This window comes from Uloborus diversus, chromosome 2 (assembly GCF_026930045.1).
Source record: "Uloborus diversus isolate 005 chromosome 2, Udiv.v.3.1, whole genome shotgun sequence".
Taxonomy (NCBI): Eukaryota; Metazoa; Arthropoda; class Arachnida; order Araneae; family Uloboridae; genus Uloborus; species Uloborus diversus.
In genome coordinates, this window is record NC_072732.1 from 104687210 (window position 1) to 104712484 (window position 25275).

At 31.2% G+C, this 25275-nt stretch overlaps 1 protein-coding gene across 2 annotated transcripts in view; it reads left to right on the plus strand.

Moving 5' to 3' along the window:
• Window positions 1–25275, plus strand: part of LOC129217210 (splicing factor 3B subunit 3-like) — a 78499-nt gene that overhangs the window by 21677 nt on the left and 31547 nt on the right. For both annotated transcript variants that reach the window (XM_054851478.1, XM_054851479.1), the window contains 13 exons: window positions 1449–1561; window positions 1684–1746; window positions 1860–1934; window positions 2285–2388; window positions 4074–4335; window positions 4869–4941; window positions 5021–5172; window positions 7422–7577; window positions 7886–8041; window positions 17552–17689; window positions 17769–17891; window positions 17967–18121; window positions 20555–20729. In XM_054851478.1, coding sequence (XP_054707453.1) covers window positions 1449–1561; window positions 1684–1746; window positions 1860–1934; window positions 2285–2388; window positions 4074–4335; window positions 4869–4941; window positions 5021–5172; window positions 7422–7577; window positions 7886–8041; window positions 17552–17689; window positions 17769–17891; window positions 17967–18121; window positions 20555–20729 — 1745 coding nt within the window. The remainder of the gene's footprint in view (window positions 1–1448; window positions 1562–1683; window positions 1747–1859; window positions 1935–2284; window positions 2389–4073; window positions 4336–4868; window positions 4942–5020; window positions 5173–7421; window positions 7578–7885; window positions 8042–17551; window positions 17690–17768; window positions 17892–17966; window positions 18122–20554; window positions 20730–25275) is intronic.

Genomic DNA, 25275 nt, shown 5'->3' on the forward strand with positions numbered 1-25275 from the left:
GTACAGAAATATATCTAGTATAATTTAACATAATGTAGAATGGTAGATAAATATTGATACTTGAAAGAGCGATGACCCCCCCCCCTGCCAAATGTCAGAAAAAAAATCCAGAATGATTTTCTCGACATAGAAGAGGAAAACACTCAACTTTAAGTTTAATTGATGCAGTTTGTGCCATCTCTAAGTTCTAAAATTTCGTTTTAACAAAAAAAAAAAAAATTTTTTTTTTTTTTTTTTTTTTTTTTGCGAAATTTTTTGATTTTTCATAAAATTATTTGATTTTTCACAAAAAACGGACCTTGTGATAAATCCTGGACAGACCCCTGGGTTAGTACAATGTTAAATCTATGGGAGCCCAACTCACTTTTAACAAGCAACATTTCTGTGACCCATAGAATTTCAGTTGACTTTCAGCTCAGCTTGTACCTTTTCTTTTTTTTTTTTGGGTATATTTTCTTCAATATTCCAAAGTCAAACAAAAGTCATGAATCCTGAAAACAAGTGGTGGCATCAATTTTTTTTAATTAGTGGAGTAGTGAAGTATTTAAATATGATATATATATATATATATATATATATATATATATGTGTATTTACTCAAAAACAATGACACAAGAAACACATTCAGACAGTTCAAAGCAAATTACCTAACTGCTTTGGTGCTGTACAGAGATTTAAAAAAAGAAGAGAAAAGGCAACTGTGATAAATTTTTTGGATTTTTTTCCATGAACTCGCTTTTTACAAGTACTCGGTTATAACGAGCAAATATTGCAGTCCCTTTGTGCTCGTTATAAGGGTGTTTGACAGTACCATCATTCAATAACACATTTTGGAATGGGGGAAATGAAAACTGGGTAGCTAACAAATACCGATATTTTTAGTCTCCACTTTTATATTTTAACTCTGTGAACCAAGTGGATAACGCCATGAACCAACCACTAATCTTGATCATAAGCAGTATGTTGAAATATATTATCTTGTTTCATCCTTGTCAGGAATCTGAATTTTTCTTTCTTTATGTTTTAATATTTTTCCACTATAAAGGGCAAGGGAAGGTAACACCCTGGGAAGATAAAGGGCAGAATCTGCAATTTTTTTTTTTTTTTTTTTGCATTTTTGTCTTCTATTGTACTTTAGCTCACCGGAATTTTCTGTTAGATTTACGCTGAAGGGTTTAGTTGAAACATTTACTTTTAGTAGAAATATTAATTAGTGAGAATCTTGAACTACCAAATTTCAGTTAACTGGGCAAAGCAATTTAAACATTTGTCAGCGTCTTACTTATTTGATACTTTAAAAAATAATTAGTGTTGCTAATTGTTATATGTTGTGTGTGTTATAAAAGTTATTGTTTATGGTTCCTTATCCCTTTAAACGAGATGTTTCTTAGAACTATTTATTTTGATTTGTTAAAGAAAAAAAATGTTTAGTTTACCTTGTTTTCTAGTACCTGGAGGCACTGATGGCCCAAGCGGAGTTCTAATATGCTCAGAAAATTATATTACTTATAAAAATTTTGGAGATCAGCCTGATATCAGATGTCCTATTCCCAGACGCAGAGTATGTAATAGCAATTACGTGTTTCATATTAACTATTTGTATCTGCCTTCTTTTATGTTTTCATTAAACGTATGCTACATATTTATCAAAAGTTCATTTATTAAAATTTATATTTATTTCAGAATGATTTAGATGATCCAGAAAGGGGTATGATTTTTGTATGCAGTGCAACTCATAAAACAAGAGTAAGAATTAAACAATCTTTAACATTATTTTATGTGTATATTCATTGCTATTTTTCAAGTTATAACTTTTAGAAAAAATAATGGGGCTACACTATTGTTTTTCCCCTTTTCAGAGTATGTTTTTTTTCCTTGCACAAACAGAACAAGGAGACATTTTCAAAATAACATTAGAAACTGATGAAGACATGGTAAGTTTTTCTTTTGATTTATCTATTATATATTTTGTATTTCATTGCTAAAGTGTCTTTATGTGCTGCAAATAATAGTTAGCTAGAAAAAAACTCAAGCTATAAAATAGTTTTGTGTTTTGAACAAAGCTTGCAACTCAATGAAATGTTCGTTAATTTGTTCTAAAGACTAGCTACTAAATAATAATTATTCAAAGTAACTATTCATAAGAATAGTTGTGTAGCCTTTAGCAACTATTTTTGTAGTTTTTCAGCATTTGCCTTTAAATTATTTTGTTACATAATAGAAATGAAAATATAATTTTTGTTGCAGTGATTTTTAATAAAACTAATTTTGTGCTTCCCTACAGGTTACTGAGATAAAATTAAAGTATTTTGACACTGTAGCTGTGGCATCATCTCTATGCGTTCTGAAAACTGGTTTTCTATTTGTAGCTTCTGAATTTGGCAATCAGTAAGTATATTAAGTGTAATACAATTTTGTTTTGTGCTTCTCGCAAGGTTCCCGCAGGTCCTTGAAAGTGCTTTATTTCAGTGGCCTGTTACAATGGGCCCTTTTAAATGCTTAATTTTGAACTAAAATTCTTAATTTTTTTGACAAGATATTTGATTTTTTAAATCTTTAAAAAAGAGAAGAATTGCTCCATTTTTCATAATAATCTCTCTCTTTTTTCAAAGCTGATTGCCGATTTCTTTCTCTGAAATTTGCAGGGATGAGATTTTTCCGTAATTCTGGCTTTCTTTAGGCTTTTAAAACCTTTCCTCCTTTTTTGCCTCTTTCAGTCCTCATAGCACTCTTTTTTTTTTCTCAAAAATTTGAAAAGATTCCAATTTTTATTTTTCGGTCCCAGTTTTCTTATTCTTTCTATTTTCCTCTCTTCTAATCTTCATCTTCCGTGACATCTGACAAAAACGTATGCTTAGGAAGTATGCCAACGATGTCAAACAAGAGCTGCACCGAAAGTTGCATGCCTTGTTTGAGATTTCAATCTTTTCAAATCATTTCTTTGAAACATTCAATCCTGCAATAAGCTTAAATAATGCATTTTTGCTCTTAATATTTGTTTAGGCTGTTGTCCTATTTTTTTCATTTCATTTTATGAAAATTTATATGTTTTGTTTTTAAATTTGCCAATTTGTAACTAAGATCTCCCCGAGTACTAAGTATAAAACCCAATAACACATAAACAATCAAAATGTTATGATTTAATAATCACTCTAGTTAGAGGAAAAAAAAAAACGATATTCTGCTGAAAAATATTTGGTATTTGGCTTGAAGTACTGACTGAAGATTGAGCTATTAAGCCAAATTACACTACTTGTTACATTCCAAATATATATATATATATATATATGTGTATGTATATGTACAGGGTAGTCATAATTAAATGACCCTGCTTTAAAGCTGTCTAACGACAAAACTATTGCTCAGAAATTAACGAATTTTTTTTGTGGAGCATAATGAAGGGTTTTGTTTGTGTAAATAAAAAAGTTCAACATTTTGCCGAAAAAGAACGTTTTTAATAAGCTGTACATTTATTAGAAATTTACTATAGTTTAAACATTTTTAACTATCATGCTAAAACCCACTCTACTTGATGACCATTATCTTCAGCTACCTTCTGAAATCGAGAGATAATAATTTCTGCAATTAATCACAGTGTGTTTTAGGAAATGCTAAAAGAACATGTAGTGAATTATTATTATTATTTTTTTAACAGGTAAAGTTCTGGGATTATAATGATTTACAAAATGTTTCAAATACCTCCAAAGCTTCAAGTCATATGAATTAAGATTTGGGGATAAGAAAAGCAGCTGATATCGAGAGTGTTTGCTGATTACACGCTCCTCTGCGAAGTAACTTGTGAGGCCGTCTTTAACACGCTGGATAATGAGTAAAAGAACCGAATCTGGTGAAAAAGATGAAAAAAGTGGGAAAGTCTAAATAATGAAGCAGGGGCGAGTGTGTATTTCATTAAAAGCGCCCTCTGGTGGCAAAATTTTTAACTCACTCAAACAAAGTTACATCCCTACGTAAAGCTCTGAGCAATAGCTTTTTGGCTGGACAGCATTGAGCAATATCGTTTAATTATGGCCGCCCTGTATATACATATTCTCATGTGTACATTTTTTCTATAGTTATTTATACCAGATTGCTCACTTGGGTGATGATGATAATGAACCCGAATTCAGCAGCGCCATGCCCCTTGAAGAAGGAGACACATTTTTCTTTGGCCCGAGGACATTAAAAAATTTAGTTCTTGTGGATGAATTAGAAAGTTTATCCCCAATTATGCACTGCCAAATAGCCGATTTGGCAAATGAAGATACCCCACAATTATATGTTTCTTGTGGAAGAGGACCAAGATCTACTTTACGTGTTTTGAGACATGGCTTGGAAGTGAGTGGCAAAGAAATTCAACATTTATAAAATAAAATAGAGTGCATTTTAATAAATCATTAAATTATTGTTTTAATAATTAATTTTAGACTGATTAATTATTAAATTAGTATTTTTGGTATTAACGATAGAGTTAATTCCTGGAATAAAGTGCAAACATATATACACAAAAAATGATATGCAGTTGTGTGTGTACGCAATGCAACTGGATTGAGCAGGATACTTATAAAAGTTAATTCTTGGTTTATGGATAACTTTTTGTTACTGTTTCTGGGATTAATTTTCAAAACTTCTTATTTAATGTGTTACTACTGTAATGCCTTAGAATTTCTGAAAGCTTTTACACATATGTTTTTATCCTCCTGTTTGTTCATGTTTTTCTTACTTCTTCAGTGAGCTTGAATAGTTCTAAAAAGCCTTGCAAATATGAATTTAGTTCTTTTGAAACTACACAATGTTCTTATTGTTGCTTCCCAAATCATGATTAGTTTGCTTTTTAATTTTTTAAATTATTTTTCTTTTTTAAATGCTAGGTTTCTGAAATGGCTGTATCTGAACTTCCTGGTAACCCCAATGCTGTTTGGACTGTTAAACGAAAATCGGATGGTAAGAGAAGCGTCCATTCTTAAAATTTTTTGACTCGATAATCTTTACTTTTGAATTGAGTTTGAATATTTCTTTTTAGATGAATTCGATGCATTTATTATTGTATCTTTCGTTAATGCTACCCTGGTTCTATCCATTGGAGACACAGTTGAAGAAGTCACAGATTCTGGTTTCTTAGGTACTACTCCCACATTAGCCTGTGCTCAAATTGGAGATGATGCTTTAGTTCAAGTATGAAATAAATTTTTATTATAAAAGTTATTTTTACTGCAAAGAATTAAAGCTTTTCCATTTTTGTAAGAAATGTGTAAAGACTCTGTATTTTGATTGTGTATAAACAAATAGTGGTTGTTAAACCAAAGTTAACTCATGAAACTTTTTTTTGAAACCTTTTGAAACAATTCTAGATTTAACCTCTATTTAATTATCATTTTCTTAGCCTCTATCTATTTTTCAGAGAAGATGTGACACGAACTCATTTGCTCTCGCCACAGTTTAACTCATTATAGGCTCAACATAATCATCATTTACCATTTTGTGTCTTTGTTGCATTTATACAGAAAGTTTTAAGCTGTATTCATACTGACAAAGTTTCTTCAGTATTTGCACAGCCAAAAAAAAAAGTGTAAAAGATGTCAGAGACATTTCTTTACATTTTAGATATTCCTGTGTTTTAGTTTTATTCATACAAGAAATCAGGGGGGGGGGGGGGGTAGGGTTTATTCATACAATTGCAAATCTAATTACATATAATATCAAGATAATAATCTCCAGTAGCCTTACCCTAGTGGCAAGCTTTTTTAAATTGTTTTGATGATTCCAAATTTTATTATTATATTTCTCTCTTAAGCAAGCATTCTAGCCCCAAATTGTGATGCCACTAAAAACTTATTTGAGCATGGTGAAGACAAATATAGATTTTGCTTAATTATTTGAATTTTGCATACCTAGATTCATACTTTTTTGCTAAAAATATTTTACAACTTTTGTAAATTTTTCACTTAGTAGCTACTCCACTTTTAACTTTTAGAATTGAATTTCATGGATTACTTTTTGCCCTATCTTGAGGCCTTAGAATTGAATACAATAAGTTGCCACACAGCACATGAAAAGTGATGGGGTTTTTCCTTTACTTGGGCTCCAGTCTGGGGAACTTGGGTGAAAGGCAGCAATCTAGCACATCACATTGTTCTTTTCATAGGTTACCAAAACCTATGGTAACAGAAGCAGCACGATGCTGTTACGTGCTTCACAGATTCCCGAGAAAGTCTGCAAACTATTTCTTAGTTGGTGAAAAAAAAATCTAAAATTTCTTAAGACAAAAAGATCTCATCTTTCAACTAAAGAAAATTTGCCTCACATTTTCAGGGATATACTCCACAGGTTGCAAGCTTGCATGTACTTGTATTAGCATCTAATTTTTAAACATTCCTTGGTGCTAATTTAGATTTTATGATTGGTCTTTTATTGGTTTACCTTGCAGACCAGACTGCTGAAAATGTTTCTGCTGCCAAACTAGAACCTCTGCCAATAATTTGGGGCTTTCACTCTGACAACCTAGGCTTGATGTCTCACAGGGAAAAAACCCATTTCTTCTCGAGCTGTCTGGTGACCCTAAGGCTTTACATTAAAAGGTAGAGAGATGGTAGGGGAAGGTATTTAATTCAGTAACATTTTGGATAAACGCATTCTTAAAACTAAGTGGATATAGAAGTTTGGCTAGTGGCCAAAACAAGTTTTCTCCCTTCTAGGAACAGTGTAGGGTGTGAGAACAAGAATAAAGAAGTGGTATAAAAAAGATAAAGACATATTTTCCAACAAGGTAAACATATTTGGAGTTATAAAGATAAGTATGAAAACTAGTTAAATTCTTATTTTGTTTATCTTGCTTTAATTTTAAAAAAGGTCTCAGTTGCTTACAAAAAGATTTTTTTCCTGTATTAAAAGTAAACATATAAGTTGGAACCTTTAATTGTTCAAAGTAGTATTTTATACTAAGTTGATTTTTGGACGGTATTTTGATGAAATTTAAAATACTAATATCTCACTGCCAGATCAAGTGTCACTTTGTATGTATTGAATCTAAAGCATTTTAGTCAAATGTGGTTGTCTTAAGCAGGTTTGGTATTTGTGACTTATCAAGATTTAGCAATTATGTGATAGTTTGCATCTGAAACATAAATTTAAATAAATTGCAAAATCAAATTTTATTTATAACAATTACTAAGTAATCTTTAGTTATTAAGATTTTATAAAGTAGTAAAATAAAATACTGATATGAAAATAGTAATATGTGAAAAAATATGTATAAAAATTACCTGATAGTTTTACAACCCTGATCCCTGCATTCCTCCCACACACAAATCTGCTGTTAAACTTTAAGAGTAATAACATTTTATTGATAATGTGTTATTAATTGTACAGTCTCCCCATTCATCATTATAAAAACTATTTTTCTTTTTTCTTATTCTATTTTTTAGATTTATCCAGATGGTATTCGTCACATTAGAGCAGACAAGCGAGTTAATGAATGGAGAACATCTGAAAAGAAAACAATATCTAAATGTACAGTTAATCAGCGACAAGTTGTTATAGCTTTGACTGGGGGAGAGTTGGTTTATTTTGAAATGGATCCAGTATGTCAAATTTTATTTTCATTGCTTTCATATGTGTACATATAAAAAATCCTTTTTTTCTTTTTGCTATTACGTTCTTTTCAACACAATTTAGTTAGTTAAAAAAATAAATTTTTTTGACTTTTTTTCTGTGCTTCTGATGGTGAATTTTCCAACTAGCATTGATAACACATATTTCATATTAGACTAGGCTTAATTTGTTCAGCTTTTCTGAAATAGAATTTACCTATTAAAAAAAAAAAAAAAATGTGATGACTTATTGAATTGATGGTAGTTGAGTAACACAATCATTTTCTCTGAATTTATAGTCTGGACAGCTCAACGAGTACAGTGACCGTAAAGTGATGGATGCTGATGTGATATGTATGGCTTTAGCTAGTGTACCCAGTGGAGAGCAAAGAGCTCGTTTCTTGGCTGTTGGTTTAGCAGACAAGAGAGTTCGCATCATTTCACTGGACCCAGCAGTATGCATGACCTTTATTACTTTCATACATATTAATATTATAAGTATTTTTCTTGGCAGGCAAAAAACTGATCATAGAATGCAAGTAAAAATTCCAAATATCCTCTGCTTTAAATTCATTAAAATATTAAATATTTTTATTTGTGACATTTCAGGTGTATTCCAAAATATCTTCTCAAACTTGTATTAATTCAATATTACATTGTAACCCTGATTTAATGATTGTCAAGGGATTGGACAAATTTATCGTTAAATCGAGAAGCATAGGCATTCAATGCTGTCAAATACAGACCCGTGAAATGTATCATTAAATTGAAAAATATCTTTAAATCAGGTATCTTTGAGTCCAAGCTATACTGTATATGAAAATTACCTAAAACATCCAAATTAATGAAAATGTTTCAAAATTGAAATAAATATTTTAAAGTGCAACATTTTAGTAGTGCCTCAATATAATCTGTGTTACATAAAATTTATGTTTTAAAATCTTAAATAATAAAGAAAACACAATATTTACATTCCTTTTTGCATTATTTTCTAATCTCATGTTTCTTCAATTATCTACTATGTCAGGCCGAGGAGTCAGTCACCTTTCTCACCTTTAGTCACCTTTTGAAAATTTGGTTACTTTTAGTCACCTTTTGCAACTTTTGTCACCTTTCTCACCTTTCTTGAAATGTCTTACGATTTTTTTTTGAATAATTAAATCCTTGAAAAGTATGTAAATGTTAACAGTGAAATTAATTAAAAAAGTAGCATTAAATATGCCCCCCCCCCCCCCCCCCCCCCCCCCCCCCCCCCCCCCCCCCGCTTCACCTTGTTGTTGTTTAAGAAAAATAGCTATGCTACCGGAAAATCCGGGATTTTTTTTTTTTTTTTATTGTTTGCAATTGCACCCTATGAGCAGAACCAGTCTTTCTATCCCCCTTCGATCGTCAGAGGCATTTTCCTCAAGTCTCGTCTAAACGCCATTTTGTTTCCTATCATGTTTCTGGCCATAGAGTGTTGTTCGACTAGAGTTCAGCTGTGCAATTTGTTTCTACACACTTTGTTGAGTGAGTGGTCATCGAATGCAAGTTGTCTTCCGTGTTTATCAAATGACATCATCTGAAGTCATGGAATCTCACACTCATCTCTAGCCAGGCGCGTTAAGTGCTTGTTTTACTTTTACTGACTTCAAAAGTCGCGACTAAGCAGCCACAAGTGGTTCGATTTGAAAAAGGGGTGATGGGTTAAAGAGGCGTGCCTCGATGTCTTCTTTGATCACGGAATAGTGAAAAGTTTGAGTTTGTATTTATAATGTCACTTTGTGTTTGCACAGAAATGGTTAGTTTGGGTTTTATTTTTGCTGCGCAAGTGCAAAATGAACTTGGTCTGTATAAACATTTCTTAACATTTCCTTTTTTGGTGCGTCTCGGAGAATCCTCCGAATTTTTTTTCTTTTTATGTTTCAATGCTTTATATGGCTAGTTCCAGTAAAATTAAAGCTTTTAAAAGCAAATGCTAGCCAAAAGCTTTATTTTATGCAACGGCGAGATTGATTTTATTAAAGTACGGTTTTAACATGGTTTGGTAATGTAATGATTTGGTTCTTCCACATTCATTTCAAAAAGCTGCTGATTTTATAATCGAGAGATTTTATAAATGGTGGTTAGTGTTCATTTATTTATTGAATTGGAACAAAAAAACTGCTGTAAACCTATTTGGAACAAAATGCACTACGACAGTATTTTTGATAAATGCGATATTATTTTCCTAGATTTAACCCTTCAAGCGGCCGTGACGTAAAATTCCTTCACCCAGCGATGTATTGAAGAGCGGCCGTGTCGAAAAATTTGGCCTTGAATATTCTGCTTCGAGAACGGCTGCGGCGTAAAATTCTATGGAAGAATATTCATGGCGAAATTTTTCGACACGGCCGCTCTTCGATACATCGCTGGGTGAAGGAATTTTACGTCACGGCCGCTTGAAGGGTTAATAAGGAATAAATTTATGTTTTTTAAAAAAAAAGAAAAGAAATTAAAAAAAAACAGCCAACCAACGAGTCCTGATTGAGAAAAAAAAAAAAAAAAGTACCCTCACATCGTTATCTTTATCACCCCTATTTTGATCAAATCAGAAGAGACCATGACAGCATTCCTGCTTATTTTTCATTCCTAAGCCTGATAAGTTGGGGATTGCAAATTGACTAGGACCAGTCTAGCTGCGCCCAGAGCCTGTTGCTGGTCGTCACTTTTGTATTTGTAATTATTAATAACTTGATTTAACACTACATTTTTTACCTCCCATGGATATGTCATGGAATATTTTCAGAGCTTGCTAAAAAAATAAAAAATAAATAAAACAAGAAAGAAAAAATCATGAACATTTTCAGGCATATGAAATGATATTTTCATCATTTTATTTTTGCATTGAAAGTACAATTATCGTTTTGTTAAAGTCTGATTTTTCAAATTGGTTTTCTCAGTTATTCTCTACTGTCAAGACTTTCGATTTAATATTTATGCTTTGTATTTACTAAGAAAAAAGAAAGAATGCTGATAATTTTTCAACAAGCTAAAATAAAGAGAAAAAAACAATGCTAAAAATGTGATTGAATAACATAAATTATATATATATATATATATATATATATATATATATATATATATATATATATATATATATATATATATATATATATATATATATATATATATATATATAATAAGCTTACTTTACACTGAAAGTTTTTTGAAAATGTCTTAAAATTTTTATTTTACTACTTCTAGCCCTAAATTATTCATTTCCAAAATTGTAAAGAAATCTTTACAAGAAATATATAGGCTATTTTGGTAAAAGTCAGTAAAAAGGGATAGTCCTTTTCTGTTGTTTGAGTTCTTAACAAATTGCTTTTGGCCACCTTTTAGTTACTTTTTTGTCACCTTTTGGTCACCTTTGTTTTCAAATTTGTCACCTTTCTCACTTTTTTCAAAGGCCATCAGCAGTCCTCGGCCTGTATGTTCAGTGTAATACTCCTGTACAGAAGTCAGTTTCATATTGAATTTATTTATTTCATGTGATGCTTATCTATTATTTAAGCATCACATAATTTGTTATTTTTTTAAAAGAAAAATCAGCTTTATATTTTTGAATCACTTTTATGCTTCATTCAAGAAGGAAACCCCAACGAAAGAGGGGGGGGGGGGCAGGCAGACACATGTTTGGCACAATTGCAAATATTACCTTTTTGTTTGTAGTTGAAATTACCATGTACTTGCCATCCTTAGCAAAAATTATCATAGAAACTATTGTCAAGTGTAACAATTTAAAACATCATCATAGTTGTTTTTGAATACATGGAATATTTAATTCAATCTAAAAGAAAAAAGTTTTTTTTTCTTCCATTTCTTGAAAGAGGCAATTTAATTAAAGTATTACATTATCTTTTCTGAACACAGTAACCCCTTATTATATTGCACTTCTGGGGAGACAATAAAAGATGTGATATTTCCAAAACCGCGATATACCTAGGTGGTTAAAAATATTGACTAAACTAACTTTCAAGAACCTGATATATGCACCTACAATAAATGTGATTTATTCTTACATGAGAATAAATTGCTTTTTTATTTAAAAAAATAAATATTCAAATGGTTTTTTAGTGAAATAATTCCAGCGCATAAAACTGATCAGTATAAGTCAGTAGTCTTCATCTTGGTCAGTATTTGTCAATTTTTTAAAAATTTAATCAGTAAAGTCAGTATTTGTTTGCAAATTTGCCCAAGAATTCATTTTAAGAGAAATATCTGGCAGTTGTATTTTTCCTGCTTTTCTTATAAACTTTATAAAATGTCAAAAAACTGAGACATTGCCAATACTGCAACCAAATTTTGCAATTGTGTAAATTTTGAAGAGAATTTAATGTTAGCTTCCTTTTAGTCTACTCTCCACAAATATTTTTGAGAAAGAAGAAAATGGGTCTGTAGTAAAAAAGTTCATAAAAAGAAATACTTGTCAAATAAATAACTAAGTTAATGAATACTGCAAAGTAAAAATTTGAAAGTAAGGTACTGGGATGGGGAAATGTGTCTCTAATGGTCTGTCTGATCGCCCCTCCTTCCATTGAAAAACCTTTCTTGTTCAAAAAATGTTGGTGAGGGAGCATCATCCCCCCCCCCCCCCATGGCTCAAAAATAAAACATAAGTACTGATGCGGAAAATTGAAAGATCTAAGTCTTTGACTAACAGGGAGATTTGTTTTGAACAAACTGATTTCAAAATAGTTTGACGTATGAAAAATATTTCTCAAATTTGGATATTTTTTGGGTATTTTTTGAGAAAATTTAAAATATTTAAGCATTAATATAAATGCTGATTTAAATCCTTTATTTAAGAATTAACCATGCTAAAAGTAATTTTTTGTTGCAAATATTTACAGCGAGTAGGCATGTGTTTTTTTTTCTTTCTAACAAATGATGATTGATATGTATCTTTACGCAATAAATGTTTAAATTGCTATGAAATTCATTTTTGTTTTGGCAATGATTAAAAAGGATAATCAAGAATTCAGTTGAAAAAAATTTAGTAAATTTTCCAGAAAAACTCGTTTTTACTAAAAAGCTTTTCAGACTTCCTTTTTAGGCTGTTAAGTTTCTTTCTCTCTCTCAATCTCTCTTTGTCAACTTCTTTTTCAAACATAAATGCTAAAAGCTTTTTGAAGCATATACATCTTTTTTCACGATAACAAATATATACAGCTTTTTTTTTCAATTAAAAAATGAACAGCGCTAAGTGTACCATTTATAAATACTTTACCCTCCTCTCTTGTTCTTGATTTTAAAAAATTTTAAAGTAATTTTATACTGATTTTAAAAGAAAAAGTAATGGGAGAACTACTAAAAAGATAGTCTAACAACCAGTTTTTTTTTTTTTTTTTTTTCAGAAGCCATGTTGCACTTAATATGTCTTTAAACTGAATAATAATTTGTCTGGCATCTAAAAAAATTTTCCCCGACTTTTAACTTTTAAAATTTTTTGTAGGTCTGCTCATCATCATATAGAAATTATGTATACTAAACTTACAACTTTTTTTCCGAATTTTATTTTAGGTTTACATTACAAATTAGGTGTTGCCGTACATTACAAATAAAATAAGCATTCACTTTACAACGCTTAATATTGCTGATTATTGTTTTAAACTTTGTCAGTATTTTAAATAAACCATTAGTATTTAATCAGCATTTAATAAATTTTGGTCACTAAAGTCGGTATTTTTGACCTTCCAAACAGTTTTATCCCCTGATACTTTCTCTTTAATTAAGTACATAAATGCCTGAGTAATCTTTGGAAGTAGTAAAATTAATGGCTTTACATATTTAACTAAAATAAAGCCCAAGTATCATAGAAAAATTACTGTAATTTTTTATGCACTACAGTCCCATTGCTCCCATTCACAATATTTTTATATGTATTGTGTGTATAATTTTCCTATTTGTGTCTAAAGTGTAAGGTAAGATGAAGATAATATCAGAGCAATAAGGTATACATGACAACTACATTGTGTAAAACTTTGAGATGAGAAAAAATTTGTTATGTTTAAATTGTTATCTTTATTTGCTGCCTTTAACTTTCATCATAAGTTCGTGCAGTATAAGTGAACTTACTTTCTTTATGTGAAAAAACATTGCTGATTAGTAATCAAAACAATCTTCCAAATGTGCTCTGGGTTTCACTAAAATACATTTTAAACTAAAAATTAACAGGTTTCAGTATACAATTTATAGATTTTTTTTTTTCACTTTGTATTTACTGATATCAGAAAGCTTGAAATTGTGGTTTTCCAGTGAGTTTTCAAAGAAAAAAAATACGAATGAAATATTACTTTTAATCATTTAACTAGCCTGCATGCCCGGCATTGCACAGGCTACTTAAAAAATGAAAGAGCTGTTCAATTGATGTTTTTGTATTATTCTGACATCAGTTTCTAAAGCGCTAAGGAGTAAATAGTTACGCGTAATGCAAGGTTTGCAAAACACCAGTAGAGCATATTTTTGGCAAAAACCTCTTTAACGTTAATCATATTTATCAATAATACAAGTTATGAGTATTTTCAATTAGCACAAAAGATGAAAATATATGCATTCTCAACTATAATATGTGCTCACTTTAAACTGAATTAAATCTGATAGAATATATCTGAAATATTTATGTACAATTACAATCAGCTTTTTACATAAAATGACACACACTTTTTTTGTTGATTACGTGGAACTAAAGCACCAAGACTTATTAAATACCAATAAGCATTAATTTAATATCAAGCCATCAGATTCCATTTAAGCTTTAGTTAAAATCCTTAAAAACAATCTTTTTTGTTCAACTCTTTTTCACTTAAAGAAATCCAAACAATCTTAATTTAACGTGTTCTTTTAACGATACAAACTGTATTGCAAAAATCGAAATAGGAAGGAAAAAGAGATTTATTACAATTCGAAAACTCACCCATGTGACGGAAAAAAGTCCAACAAAATAAACATAATTAGTCGCACATCCTAAATGTACCCAAATATGAGGCCGGTGAATGATAAACTTACACTTCAATCAATAAACATTACTAAAGAAACATTTTTCATATGCTGAAAAGAGTTAAGAACGTTGAATGTGAAAAAATAAGAAAGGACAGACGATAAATGTCCGAATAGAGCAACCAATTTTAAACTAATTAAAAATGAAATTCTAGATGGAAACGTTGTTTTAAGATTTGGACAGCAACCAAAAAAATCTCTTTTGACACAATTATTAGAATTTTATTTGCTCACCCATATGCAAAATGGCAACAGGAAAGAAATAAAAATTCCTGAATAGCGTTATGTTAATTAACGTTTTAATTATTATCTCTGCTAATTAAAGTCGTACAATTATGAGATTGGTCCTATTGTTTTCTTTGGAAAATTTCGAATTGATCGGTATCTCGTTTGACTCCCGATTCGCAGTGGTTCTCGAGAAGATCGATCTTCAGACAGACAGACAGACGGACGCGAACAGATTTTAATATTATAGTGGATAACATTTTAACCAGTTGCAAGATCTTTTAATTTATTTTCCTAGTTACGAAAATTTTTTATTCATTACTCACTAAATATAAAGACTAAACTCACATCTTTCAGTCAAAATTTACCAAATAAGCTTTATATTATGTTGCTGCACATTACAAATAAAGCTAGCATCTATTTCACTAAGTATGATACTCTTTTTTGTTACGCAAAAGTTTGTTAAGTTTTTAAAATTTTAGTCAGTATTTGGCCAGTATTTTATAAATTTTGGTCAGTAAAGTCAGTATTTTTGACCTTCCAAACAGTTTATTCTCTGCAATTCAAACAATTATAATTGAAAGTGCAGCAAATTTAGAAGAATGAAATGCATCCCTGTTTTACTGACTAAAAAGGCAAAGTAAAGAAATTTCTTGAGAAATATAAGGTTTCTCTTGCTTAACACTAGAAAGACGGAAGCGGTCATTTTGGCCGCAAACGATTTTCAAATGCTCATATTTGCTGCGTTTAATTACCAAACTCTTTTTCCTTCATTGACTTTTCCTAACTATTTATTAAGATCTTACAACAGTAATTTTTTTCCCTTTAGGATTATTATTATAGTCGTTATAAATGTTTATACCTAGAAAGACGGACTACGGTCATTTTGACCGCTAAATGAACCTTTCTTTATGCATCCGTTTTTCTTCCTTTTTCTCTTATCAGTTGTGTGTACTATGGACTATTGTTACTTGTCAGGGTGAGTAATGTTCTTTTGAGCTTGAGTAGTACCTGCTGGTCAGGTTTAATTCTTTGAACTGTTAGGAAAATGCGAAACACCTGCTGGTTGCATGGTTTCAGTTTTCTGCTATCTGCACAGGGGGCAAAGTTGAGAAAGGTAAATTTGAAAAGCATGTGACTGGACACGTGAAATTACTTTGGGTCTAAAAAGAAGTAAATATAAACAGGTGAATTCCAAAAATGTTTGCTGGAATTGTTTTGTGCCCCAAAACATGAGTTTTGCTTGAAGCATCGACGTTTATTTTCTTCGGTGATAATGAAGTGCTCAGTCACATAATTATCTTCATGATGTTGAGAAGAACCGTTGACAAGCAAAACTTATAGGAACATTAACTCCTGAAACTGTTGCAGATTTATATCTAAAACAGATTATGGTTCGAATGGACAGTCTGACTTATCTGAAGAGAACTATATTCCTAGCGATGAGAATAGTTTGCTTTCATGAGATTATTGCGAATATTTTTCGGAGCCTAGATTTGCAGAAAAGGATTGTTCTTCTGAGTCAGAATCAGAAGAAACCACGCTAATGAAAACTGATGCTCAAAATATAAAAAGTAGTGAAAGAAAAAGGAAAAAGGGTCCGACGCTGAAAAAAGGGGAACATTTCAAAAACAAAACTCCTATTTCTCCAATTTCCTCCAAGTCACCTCCACTGATCAATTTTGCTGCATATAAATAAGTATCTACTCCAGGAAAAAAAAAATAGTGTGAAATCAAGAAATGCGGAAATAAAGCTACAAGCATTTGTTCTAATTGCCAAAAAAAAAAAAACTGTTAATGGCTAATTTACAGGTGACGCGATAACATAAGTATTTCGAAATACTGTAAAAAATAGTAATGCACTGTATCTTGCGATATTAAGATATTTTTTAAACCAAACACATGCATGGTTGATTATAGTACTTGTTAGTTATTACATGCTAAGAAAATTTCCTCTTTTTTGTACAAATTTGCTCTTTCTCAATGCTAATTGTGTAAAGCATGTGCATTTCACTTGATCGAACATAAAATTAAAAAAAAAAAAGAAAAAAAAGCTGTCTTGAGATTTATTTGCAGACTATATTACGATTAAATTGTTAAATTAAACTCAGATATGATGAAACAAATCTTTTCTACGGTTAAAAATCCCGAAAGGAGGAAATTTCCAATCTTTTATGTATGGCGGTCAAAGTGACCGCTGCTCGTCTTTCTAGGTATACGCAAAATGCCGTCTTTCTAGTGTTAAATGAACTAAAATTTAGAACAAAATTTTATAACCTTTCATGTTTCAGGCGACAGTTGAAAAGCTCAATATATTTTAATGAGGTATCAAACGAGGCGCAATATATCAAGGGGATACTGTACTAATATTCTTTTTAGATCATAAAAATAATCTGAAAATTTGAATTTATATTAATGTGCTATTAATGATTAATTCTTGCCATGCTTTTTATACTTCAAAATACTTACACATGTCATGAAAATTTCATGCTAAGTAAAGCTGTTAAAAGTAGCAATTATAGACTGCTATGAACTATATTTAAACCCCTGAGAGCTATTGTTTCATTTTCCTTTATTGTTCATACAATTCTTTCATTGTTTTGCAATTGATTGCAGATATTTCTTAGTTTGATTTTTTTTTGTTCTAGAATTTTTTTATAATTTGATTGGCTTTTAATGACTGACATCAAAAGTGCTGCTTTTATTTAATATTTTTACAGGATTGTTTGTCACCACTCTGTATGCAGTATTTACTTGATACACCAGAATCACTTGCCATAGTAGAAATGGGTGGAGGTGAAGGTACTGGAAGAGATAGTAGTGGCCAAGGGACATTGTATCTAAACATTGGATTGCATGTATGTGTGTTTTTCTTCTTTATGTATGCATGTATGTTTTGTAATGATACAGTGTAACTTTTTTCATTTTTATATATAGAATGGTGGTTTGTTAAGAACAGTTCTGGATCAAAAATCTGGTGATTTAGCGGATACAAGATCAAGATATTTAGGATCTAAACCTGTAAAATTGTTTAAAGTTAGAATGCAAGGCAATGATGCTGTGAGTATATATATTATTTTTATTTTAAACATTCTTCTGATATTTAAAATTTAAAATTGTGATTGCTTTCATTAGGTTGTTGCCATTTCAAGTCGTTCCTGGCTCAGTTACTACTACCAAAATAGATTTCATCTCACTCCTCTATCCTATGAAACACTTGAATATGCTTCAGGTTTTTCTTCAGAACAATGCCCTGAGGGTATAGTTGCCATTTCATCCAATATGTTGCGGTATGTTTTGATCTTTGATTATTTTCCTTTTTTTAGCCTACTATCCCAGTAAAAGTCAGAGAAAGAAGAAAAAAGCATGAAAGAAGGCTTAATGCATCTTAAAAATATCCCAAAAAACAAAAAAAAGTCAAAAATAAATAAAATAGTTAGATCAATATTGAAAAATTAAAAATTGGAAAGTAGGGTATTGAGATGGGGAAAAATGTCTGTCTGTCTGTCCCCCCCCCCTAATAACTTTTGAATGAATAGACCGATTCGAACAATTTTTTTTTGTTAGAAAGATCTCGGCGAGGACATCTCATTCCCATAATTCATTTTTTGATTTGAACAATTTTTCGTTCTATTTTGAACAGTTCAAAAAAACTTAACATTAGCGCCTACGGGGAAATTCAAATCAAAAATAAATCTTGAACTTAGAGGCAAAGCGGCTCCAAACAAACTTTGTAGGGAAAAGCTTTTGATGAAAAACATGTATCGAAAATATCTTTTTGATTTGAACAAGTTTTCGTTCAATTTTGAACAGTTCAAATCTCTTAACATTAGCGCCTACAGGGAAACTGAAAGTCAATGTAGATTCCGTACTTGAAGGTGGATTTATTTCAAACAAATTTTGTTGGAAATAGCTCTTGACGCCAAACTCCAGACATCTACTCCGAGAATTTAGGGGCACTTGACTCCGACTCCTGTGCTCGACAATTAATCGAACTCCGACTCCCCGACTTCGTAGCTTTGGCAAAAATTTATACACGGAGGACAAATGACTGACTCCGATTCTTAGATATTCGACTCCGACTCCTTTACCCCAAAATGAGGTCGACTCCTACTCTGACTCCGCAGCTATGGTTTTGACTGTGAAATAATTATTATTGATTTGACTTGTTTTTATTTTTACGCTAAAGTTTTAATTTAGGTATTTCGGCGAATAAACTCGAAGTCATTTATGTTTCAACATAAAGATATGCGCAGAGGATTTTTTTTTTTTTTTGACAATGAAAATTATTTCTTCAGTTGATATTTTATTTTTTTATTTATTTTTTTTAAGTGCATTAATTCATTTAAAAAATTGTTTTTGGCAACAGGGGAAAAAGAAACGATTTTTTTTTAATATGATGTATTTATTTTAATGAGCTTATTAATCTTAATTATTGTTTTTTCGTTTTGAAAGCTGTTAAAGATTTTTTTAATGGGAAAAAGTGTATTAGCTGCTTTGTTTAAAAGTTGCTGCTATTTTATTTGTTCGTTTTTTTTTAGATGAGTGAAGAATATTTTATTCCTAGAAATCAGCTTAAAGTATTTTGAAAATATCTTTGAAAACATTTGCGATTTTAGCCATTTTTGAGAATATTGATCAGGTACTAGAAAGTAGTATGGATATACTGGAAAGTAGGCTCCTCTAGTTCTAGACAGAACTTCTTGTTTAAATGATGTTTTGTATTTATGTATTCCTGTAACTAAAAACATGAATGAAAAGATTAGCAACATAAAAGTCAAAATTGTGGCAAACAATTATTGTAGGTCACATTGCAATAAAATGTTCCATCTTGGCTCATTTTGTTTGGAATATGTATACTCACAGTCTGAATAGGTTTTATTAGAGAAACTAAAATTGTTTAAAATGTCACTAAGATGCTTTAATTACACGAAATTTCAGCAACAATAAATGATGACAACAAAAATTCTGTATAGAGTTGTGTTTATTGATAGTAATTTCTTTTTCATAAACAATACCAAAGTAAATCTTTATTAGATAAGACTCTCTATCATTATTTTAGAAAACTAAATTTTTGAAAACTTTTTTTTGGTACTCTTTATTGCTTATTTCTGATGTTTGGATTTTTTTTTTTTTTTTTAAATTGTTATCATCTGTGATTTAAAATGGATTGAAGGAAAATAGTACTAAAAAGTTACACCTCTCAAAGTTAAGTTTAAAAAATCTTGAAAACGATTGAACATTTGGCACCACATTTTAAGTTTTAATTTTTCATGTGGGCATAAGTTAACCTATTTTGGTTCACTTGAGTTTAAGGTTTCATTCCTGGGTACCATCATGTATTTCTCGGTATTAAAATCAGATAACCATATCTTGCATGTGGTGGGATGCTCCATTGTTTTAAATATTTTGAATTGTTATCCAATGAGTGCCCCATAAATGCTGAAAGTGCATATGATCACCGCAATAACTCTGCTGAAGGAATGTGTATTCTTGAACTAACAAAAGCCATAGTTCTGTAGCAAAGATGGAAAACTAGACTTACGTTCTGCATTGTCTGATATTGGGAGTTTTAATAGCCAAAATTTTTAGTACATGTGTTTAAAAAAAATGATCAAGAGATTGAAATTTGCAACATCTATCTTTTAACTTCCTGAATATAAGTTGTACTTCTGACTAACGCAAGTAAATATGTTTTATATGTTAAATTTTTATGATTTCAGAATTCTTGCACTTGAGAAACTGGGTGCTGTATTTAACCAAGTTGCTTATCCATTACAATATACACCAAGAAAATTTGTGATACATCCTATAAGTAATACTCTCATTAGTATTGAAACTGATCACAATGCCTACACAGAAAAAACAAAGGCTATCCGAAAGGAACAGATGGCTGAGGTGAGAGAAACATTTTAACACACTTTGGCAAATTACTATTTTTCCCCCCTCAAATTTGTATATTTTTCTATGACAGTATATGCTTAGTAATTGTAGAGTATTAGTGAATTCCTTATAACCAGATTTCTCGTAGTTGGCATGGTTCATACGCTTTTTAAAAACCTTGAAAATTGCTTGAAATGGAAAGTTTCATTTTCATATGCTTGAAAAATGTCAAAATGTATCTTTAGTCATGATTTATTTAAAGAAGTACTTTAAAAAAAACTTGTAAAAATATTTTTGCTGCCGTTTTTCGTGGAGTTTCTTCAATTTTATTTGTACACTAAAAATCCCATTGTTTTGGGAAACCCTTTTTTTTTCCAGCAAAACCGGCATAAAATTTAGTACGCTGAAGGAATTGACTTATATAAGACTTCCACTTAACTGAATTTTCACAAGTAGAAAAAAATAAAGTGAATGAAAGGGGGGCTTTACCGAACCAAGCAGCACGACCAGAGGTCCATTGTACTAGTCCCCAAACAGAAGTCTTAAAACAGACTAGTAGCTGAAGCAAAATTCAGCAAACACCTTATAGGAATATCATGAATCTACCACAGTTCAAGCAAATGATGACCAATGTGTTCAAACCTATAGGCAGAAAACACACAGAGTCAGCTACAATCACACAGAGTGTGAGTAATAGAGTTAAATTGTAACCTCTGTAAATTGGTTCATTACAGACATCCATTATAGCAAGTGTGAGTAATAGAGTTAAATTGTAACCTCTGTAAATTGGTTCATTACAGACATCCATTATAGCAAGGTGCCACTTCAAGGTGTAAAAACCAGTAAGAAGACCAAAAGCCTTCATAATTCTATTTTTGTTTCCATTTTTGGCATGTGATCCTCAGAGGGAATCGGGTCTGTCCTCTTTTGGGATGACAAGCTAGCTGAATATGATCAATGTTATTGTGAGATAACTTCTCCAACAAGAAGGTTTCTCTCACAACAGACATCTTAAACATACCCAATGCTTGAGCATAGGACTATGGTTGACCTCACCTTACTCTTTAAGCTACAGCAGTTTGCAGGGGAAGGAGTTGAAACCTCCAACCAAAGACGTTTAGTTCTCAGGAATGACTGGCCCAGTGACTTTCGCCTCCTGTAACGACCTCTCCTCTCCTGCCTGCGCACAGTGGTCGATTTCACGAATCTAGCTGGACAAAAATACTTTGGTTTGTCAAACCGAGTTAAAAGTTTTAATTCGGTCGTTATATTGATAGTAAACATAAAACTACATAAAATAAAAGCGTCAGTAACTAGAATTTTCGTCATCTTCAGCAGAACTACTGCCTGAGGAACTGTAGTCTATCTTTTGATTGTTTCTCAACAACAATGCAGCTTTTTTAGATAGTAAATTCTCATGTTTTTTAGAGTTGCTTCTCAGCTTTGTAATTAAAGGGTCAGACGTAATAAGTAACATATGTATTATGTCTTCCAAAGTTTTTTGCCTTGAACATTTTCATGAGAAATGTTCTCGGAAAGCTTTGAAATCTTTATTTCGAGCCTCTTGCGCTTCTTCAGAAAGTTGTCCTATTGGTAGAATGGCATGCTCAATAATTTGTCTTCCATGAATTAACAACTTATGCACACTAGCCGGCATAAAATACCAGTTAAATAGTTGAACATACAGTTTCGCAGTGTCAAAAGTAAACTTTTCAAATTCGTCTTCATTTATTTCTTGTTCACTAGAAACTGCTTGTAAAATTATTGAAAAGCGCTGTATAAGTCCAATGTCTAATCCCGTTACATCAGATAACAAAGTCGGATTAGCAAAAAATCTGCAAGCAGTGTTTTCGTCATTTGTTGTTCCAGAAATTTGCTTTGGCATATCTACCAAAAGACCCATCTCTTTTCTAAATCTGTCTTGAATATATTTTTTACGTCTTTTTACCGTTTCCTTATCTTTTTGATTTCTTACTTGCCATTTTTTCACTTGAAGTTTATATGACAAATGAAGAACTCGAAGCATCTGATCCAAGCATGTAAACTTGATAATCCAAATCTGAATTTTGAAGGATCTATTGATTTTTGAGTATGTTTCTCAAGCACATTCATTTCTTTAGGACAAGCTCCACAAATGTAACATTCTTGATTAGATTGTTCATTTAGAATTTTACAAATTTTCCCATCAACCATAGTCATTACCAATGATTGTCTCACCAAAAATTCTCTATCATTAATTTTTATTTTTGAAGAATAAAGGCTTGCTATTTGAGATTCTATTTTATCAACTTCTTTCTTGATAAATGTTGGAGTCTCTTTTTCAAAAATTACTTTTATTGGTCTGCAATATCTGGTTGAAGATGGCTGAGGATTTTTCCAGAGCTCCTTTTCTTGACTTTTTAATTGAAGTGGTACTAATGAAATAGTAAACACAAATGAATCATTGTAACAGACTTCAGTGCTTTCGAATTGCTGTTTATAAGTGCTTTGACCAGAAGCTCCGTCACATCCCCATTTAAAAATCATATTTATGGAAGAAGTATCTACCGTTAAAAGTTCCTCGAATTTTTCATTCACTTTGAAAAAGCCGCAATATTGTATGATTTATAAGCGACTGAAGATTTATTTCGGTAGAAATGTCAGTTATATATATATCATATGGATAACATTTTTTCTTTGATTCTACTACTTTTTCATAACATGGATATATATTTGCATTCTGATTTTTAGCTAATTTGTGTGTTTCAATGTACTGACTTTTTGTCAGTTTTGTATTTACATAGTAGGCTAAAGCTTGGTCAGGAGTTAGTTTCACCACTTTATTTGTTACGGTTCTTTTTAAAGTCGTTTTAATTATAGTAGCTGTTTTTGGTGACACATTTACTTGTTGTAAGAGTTCTGCAGCATCTCGTTTTCCTGAAGAACGAAGACTAATTTGAGCGGCAAAAACTAATTGCTCTGAACTACTATCTTGAATAACAGATGCGACTTTACGTTTTTTAGTTTTAAGGCTTGAATTTTCAAAAGTTGTTGTAGGTTGACCGCGAGCTGCAAAATTTTGCTGTATTTTTGAAGATTCTGGAAGTCTTATGACAGCTTCTTTAACAACTCTTTCATCAAATATAATATCATTTTTAACCAAATAGAATGTTTTCGCAAGAAAGTTTTCTGTGAGGAAGAGCAAAGCTTCCATTTGTCTTTTACATGTACACAAAAATTATTTACATTATTTACAATACTTTGCTTAATATCATTCTTACAGTCATTCAAGCTTAAAGTTTCAATCACAAAATTATATACACTATTCGAGTCCTTATTTAGAAGCCAAACATCAAAAAGAGTTTGCTTTTTTAATGAAACCATTAAATCAGCATAAAGTCACATGTATTAATGATAGGAAAATATATTTGTTTCACTTACTTATGCAGAGATGAACGTTATTACTACCATCTGCACTGCATTCCAAAAAAAACTTTAGAATAGTTATAAAAATTACTTATAGTTGCCAAAGGCAAAAAAAAAAAGGTTTAAAAATAAACAGCCAACGACATTCAACAGCAGATGATAGTTAAAAAAATATTACTGAAGGGAAAAGGAAATCAAACATGATCATCTTTATTGAATAGAAATTTAGTTTTTGGCACCAGGATTCATGAAAATTGATAATACTCGTATGGCCGGATAGATCCGGCTATAGTATTTTGCCCAGATGTTTTTACATATACCAGGTACATAAAAACGTAAATTAGAAGGCGGAGGCTCATGGAGAATTTTTTTGCTGCTCTAATAACTTTTGATGAAATGGTATATTATTCGTCACTTTTTATCTTGGAAAAAAAATGCATCTAAAACTCGCATTTAATTAATGAAACTGATAAATAATATTAACATTGGATAACACAATGACAATATATAGACATAAATAATTTAAAATTAGGCAGACAAATTTTAACGATAATTAATTATCTTCCATGTAGAAGGTCACAAAATGCACTTTTGCTAAATGCGAACTTGAACCCATTACAGGAAAAAATTCAGGAACTTCCCGTCCAAATTAGACATGGTTCCCTGATTATAGGTATTTAAGTTTCTAATAAAATATTAGTTATCACGAAATAACAATGATGAAATTTTGATTTTTGTCCAGCTAGATTCAATAAATCGACTACTGTGCTGCACTTGTTGCATTTTTGTGCATAAATGAGTATCCCCCATCCTCCTACTGCGAAGTCGGTGGGATCGCAGACTTGCACCCCCTCCAGTTGGTGGGTTGCCTACCTGCACCGTCACTTCCTCCAACAGCAAGGTTGCTGGTTCTTTCCTTCAAGCCAGTATCCAGTTTCATAGGAAATGGGAGATGGTAAAAGGTCAACACCGCACAACCACCCTTTACGAGTGCAAGGCTAATTACAAAGAGGTTTCACCCGGTTCCTCTAGGGAACTGTTTAAGACATCATATAACCCAGATCTTTGGTACCTTTGTCAACATTGGGCTCATGCTTCCCCGTAAATTACATGCAGTGTTTGAAACTTTAATCCTTTTGTATTAATATTCAATTAA